Source organism: Apaloderma vittatum, unplaced genomic scaffold, assembly GCF_000703405.1.
Source record: "Apaloderma vittatum isolate BGI_N311 unplaced genomic scaffold, ASM70340v1 scaffold3725, whole genome shotgun sequence".
NCBI classification, from domain to species: Eukaryota; Metazoa; Chordata; class Aves; order Trogoniformes; family Trogonidae; genus Apaloderma; species Apaloderma vittatum.
In genome coordinates this window covers 22017-27366 of record NW_009716345.1, presented here as the reverse complement: position 1 = coordinate 27366, position 5350 = coordinate 22017, and the positions used below count along the sequence as shown (strand labels likewise).

Genomic DNA, 5350 nt, shown 5'->3' with positions numbered 1-5350 from the left:
CCTGCTGAATTTCACCTGACATCTCAGCATATGCAAGGACGTGCAAGGTCAGATTACTAGATTAAAGAGGAATAAAGCACAGACTTGATAGTCGTCAGAATAAAGTGTTTGTTAATGTTTATCACACTGTAGTGCCGAAGATAAAAGTTTCCTCTTCAGGTAGAGTGGAAAATAACGATACTAGTGAGTATTCCATTCCACTGGCAGGCACTTCTACCTTGTAAGACCTGTATTGAGTTCTACATTCTAGAAACAGCATTAAATGAGCATTCGGATACATTTTCCTGTTTCTAAGTTATGATTTTACTAAACAGAGCACTTTCTTTATTCCCCTTCTGCTTCTGTTTTCAGAGCGAGGCATTTCAGAGAGAGCATCAAGTTCATCCATGAGTGCCGGCTTACAGGTGAAGGCTGCCTAGTTCATTGGTATGTATATCACTTGTTGAAAGAAAAGCTTCTTAAGAGTTTCTCTACCTTAATTTAGATGTTCATCATTTTAATTATAGGTTAGTGTTCATCTCCATTTTATACCAAAATCCTGTTTGACTGAAATGCCCCCTTTATTTGAAGAGCCCCATAAGATTTGCAAATGCTATTAAAGCCTCATGTCAGGACTTTTGAGTTGTTGGGGTGGGCAGCTGCCTGGAGATAAAAGGAAACCAACGAATCCTTCTTGACCTTCTCCTATCAAACTTTTTTGTAGGATTTGATTTAACTAGAGGTGTATTGACTGGACATGTATAATTTATTTCCTGTTATTTTAATCACTGTATTTCTAAAGATGATTTCCATAATCCTAATAATTTGATTAGTTTCTTTAGCATCTACTTTGGTGATTTCACAGTTGTCAACAAAATTTTCCTCTGAACAGAAACTGCCTTTTTTTTCTTTTTTTTTTCTTTAAACTGCTGAAGCATTCAAATGCCGCATTTGTTAATAGCAAGTCTCTGGTTGGAGGGATGCTCCTGGGACTGTAGAGAATAGAAAAGGAAATCCCACCCTGGGTTTTTTCTTGCTCTCTGCTATTGGCTGTAGTCTTTGTGCAGTATGTCCAAGTAATATATTTGAGGCTATATCTGGAATCAGAGTCATCTCATGATCTGAGCACTGGACTTGTGCACAGGCCCTGAGCATAAATCCTCAGTTTGCTACTGACTCATGGCAGGGCTGTGCAAAGTCTTTACGTACGTAAAACAGGGATAATTTGCCTGAATTCTGACAGATTTTTAAAAACCACCTATTTAAATTTGTGAAGCACTTCAAATATTCTCAATATGCCAAGTGAAAGAGTCTGATACAAATGTAACTCAGACGCATTCTTTATACACACAATAGTAATAATTGGGAGGCTTTTTATCTAGCGCTGTTGAACCAGTAATAGAGAATGAAACTTACTTTATTCCAGTGTTTTGTGTGGATAGTGTTGAAAGCAGAAAAAGGAAAAGAGGTCAGGCAACCAGACATATGTACTTGGTTTCTGTTAAAGTTCATTTTGGCACCATGAAACTGAAGCCTTTACTGACAGTGGAGAGGGAATGATCTTATTTCACTGCTCCGATCTATATAGGCAGAAGAAAGTGTGTGACTTATTTCTAGCTTATTAAAAACCAAATCTAACTTACATGTGCGCTGAAGACTTGATACTTATTTCTTCCTTTCCAGTCTCATATGAATTACCACTCATAACCCACTTTCTCTTTCTTGTCATTGATCTGTTCTGATGCATTTGAAAAAGCAGCACCAAAACCTTTTAACTCAAGGGTTGTAAAATTTCTTCCTGGTGACAAGCAACACAGCAGTCTGCTCTGATGTTGGGAAGTGACGCTTTTAACTGTGATAGATGAAGTACAGCAGTGCTTCAGTTTATTACACCTCCTTTTTCTTGCAGCCTCGCAGGTGTCTCCAGGAGCGTGACACTGGTGGTTGCCTACATCATGACCATCACAGACTTTGGTTGGGAAGATGCGCTCTCCGTTGTCCGCGCAGCAAGATCCTGTGCCAATCCTAACATGGGCTTCCAAAGGCAGCTACAGGAATTTGAAAAACATGATGTCGATCAGGTAAATGAACTATAGACAAACGAGCTGTGAAACATTAACCCCAAGTCTCTGATCGTGGGCTACTTCTCATTATCTTGAGTCCTGGGTGGTTCATCTGACTCCTTGCTTTTGCTTCGAGGGAGTGACTTCTTGGCCAAACGTACGCCACTGGGGAGGTGCGGATAGAACCGAAGGTCTCGGGGAATGCTGGGTGGGAGAAGAGATGACGCACAACATCTAAACAGCTCTTGTCCAGTTATGCTACCAATCCAGTGATTGCTTCATGTGTGCTAAGACACAATACAAGACTGACACCTTTAGAGGGATAAAAGCTAAACAGTGAGTTTCTCAGAATGCAGCAGAAAGACCAACCTCTAAGTACCAGTTGCATAAAAGCAGTGGATTTCTGGCCAGTGCATTCACTTGGAATAGTAAGCAGGAAAGAAATCAGAAGTCTTCGCTGTCTAGGAGTTGTTATGATTTTCAGTATGACTTAACATGTAGTGTTCCTCCCACCTTCTGTGGCTCAGACTTAATAAATTTACTGTGTAGAACAGCCTCAAATCTGACCCTTTTTCTCATATTAATCTTTGAAGGCTTTGTAGGACTAGGGGAACTGAGGGAACAGTAAGACTGCAAAGTGGTTTTCACAAAGCAAAAATTGGTTTCCTACACCTAAAATGGACCGTCCCACGCAAAAGACCTGCTCCTCGTGGGTGATCGGTGACTTCCACTTATGTTAACAACCTACTGTGGCTGTCCCCTCCATTTTCCATTGCTCAGCATGTTGCTGTTCTCTGGGCTTTTGTGCCTGTTGTGCTTATTAAAAAATCAACAACAGAGGCAAGCCAAGATTGGAAAGCAAAATACACGAAAAAAATACACGAAACAAAGGATGTTGTTGTTTTGTTTTTTTAATTCCATCGCTGTCATTGTGCTGCAGAAATCTCAGAGTTTAGAAATTACCATTTGTTTTGCATGATGCAGTTTGCAACTGTAAATATTTGTGGGTTTTTTTAATATTTAACTGAATGTTTCCTGGATCGTTTAGCACTGGTGTAAATGGTAGGGTAACTGATTTTTAAGAGACAAAAAAATCAGAGGGGGACTTTCCAGACTTGTCTCCTTCCTCCCTTACAGTCATTTCTACTCTAATTGGTCTGGGCTAACAGCAATGACAATTAAGGCTATATGCAAATAGCCTGATAAAGACAGTAACGTCTCTCTTTTTTCATCCACCATGGACAGCCCATTCTGCCTTTTTTCACTGAGGGGGAGGCAGTAGGTTGCAGAAAGAAGTATCCACCTGTAGTCACTGGCTGGGCTGTAGTTTCCTACCGTCTCTTAACAGCAACCACATCCTTAGCAGGTGTCTGTTTACACACCTGATTTCAGTGGAATAATGCCATCTGCCAAGGGTGTGAACTTTTTTCTGATTTCAGCAGCATGGGTGTTTTGCTGTGCCACTGTAAGGTGGTATCCTGTGGGGTTTCTGGGATGGGGTCCTTTAGATCTTGGCCCTTAGAGGAAGGGATTTAGTTGCTAAGGTCATGAAATGGTTTGCACCGATTCCAAATTTCCACATGGCTGAGGTTTCAGGTTGACTCGGGGCCCTTAGCAATCTTTTAGGAATGGGAGGGAGTAACTGTGTTGAGGTCTTGTTTCCCAGTGTCCTAGTAAATGATCTTTATGAATAAAGCTGTCTGTGAGCCCCCCTGCTGCCTTCCCTCTCCAGAATAAAGCTGTGAAATTTAAGGCTTGAAAAATTAATACTGTCCTCGCTGGGACTGAACAGTTGGGATCTGTGTCTACTTGCTACTTCTGCAGAGAAGAGCAATAAGATTGTCAGGAGTGACTAAGTGGACTCAAATTCTTCAACTGTCAAAGAAATGACAGAGAAGGATGTGACAAAGATCTATAAAGTTGAGTGGAATAGTGAAAGTGAACAGGTGTGATTTCTGCTCTTCCCTGTGATGAGAGATGGAGCTATCAATTGTCAGGTCCCAGCTGAAAAAAGGGAGAGTTTTTTTATACAGTGTGTATTTCCGGAGCTTGTTGGCATCCAGATATTTTGTGGAAAAACTTGTGGACTCAAAAAGTGATCTTATGGTAGAAAAATTATTTTGTCACTATCAAATACAAAGATACTGCCTGAGCCTCCAAAAGTACCTGAGCTGAAAATTGCTGGAAGCTGAGGAAATGACTGGGGAAAAGGTCCCAACATTATTGCCCTGCAGTTGCCTAATTCTTTCCTCAGAATTTACATCTGGCTACTTGGATAATCAGGATACGGAACTGGACTGACCTTCAATTGGACCTGGTACCATGTACCATATTCAGTCATTTGTGAACATGACATAGAGGGTTCTATTCTATACCTTTTAAAGCTCATGGACTTTTTTCTTCCTAGAAGATACCTTTCCTGATATCTCCGGTACAGTTTTTTACTATTAATGTTTGTGGGCTCAGGGTAGTAAAGTCACATGAGTGGTTCACTTCCCAAACTTCAACCTTCTTACAGCCTTTTGTGACTTGAGCAAGTTGGCTGATCGTATTAGCTTCCACGCTAACTCATTTTATTGTCTGTATATGTAACAGGAGGAGGGTGCTTTTTTAAGCCCAAGATGCCCTTGCCCAGTGGGTTTTCCTTACTTCATATAACTCTGGTCAGCCAAGATGTTACACAAACGTGTCATTCTAGGGGGTGTAAGGGGCCTCGGTGATTTTAAATATATGTTCCTGTGCCTGCGTGTTCTGTGCTGGAATTGAAGGACATGCACTATTTGGCATGCTTTTCTTTAAGATGCTTGTGTTCTTAAAGGCTCTTGACAGGAGGGAGTGCATCAGTCTCATGTTATTGTTTCATCTTTAATTTCTGCAGTTCAGGCAGTGGCTGAAGGAAGAATATGGGGAAAACTCTTCTCAGGATCTGCAAGAAGCCAAAAACCTTCTGAGCAAATATAAAGAGCAGGCAGAGTTGCAGCAGAGTACTGGAGGGAGACAGTGGAATAACAACTTCTCATCTGTGCCGTCTCTCTCATACAGCAACTACACAACAGAGACCTAATCGTAGGAGGTCGATTTTTTTTTTTTTTTCTTTCTACCTTTGAAAAACATCTCGCCATAATTTCCATCCCATCTTCGAGACTCTCGGCAGTAATCGTGTCAACAGTTGATTCGTAGAAAGCTTCTTGATGAGAATACTACATTGTGTGCGTGCGTGTATGAGTGTGTTTCCCACAGTTTGTGTAATTTGGGCAGGATCAAGCTCTCTGCGTGTCCAGAGGTGCAGTCCAGGTTCTGTGGCTGTG

At 41.2% G+C, this 5350-nt stretch overlaps 1 protein-coding gene across 1 annotated transcript in view; it reads left to right on the top strand.

Moving 5' to 3' along the window:
- Positions 1–5106, top strand: part of DUSP22 (dual specificity phosphatase 22) — a gene marked incomplete at its 5' end in the record, with an annotated part of 34342 nt that extends 29236 nt beyond the window's left edge. Inside the window, 3 exons of the mRNA XM_009869482.1 lie at positions 352–426; positions 1889–2060; positions 4921–5106. Of these exons, the coding sequence (XP_009867784.1) occupies positions 352–426; positions 1889–2060; positions 4921–5106 (433 nt within the window). The remainder of the gene's footprint in view (positions 1–351; positions 427–1888; positions 2061–4920) is intronic.
- Between the last annotated feature and the right edge of the window lie 244 nt (positions 5107–5350).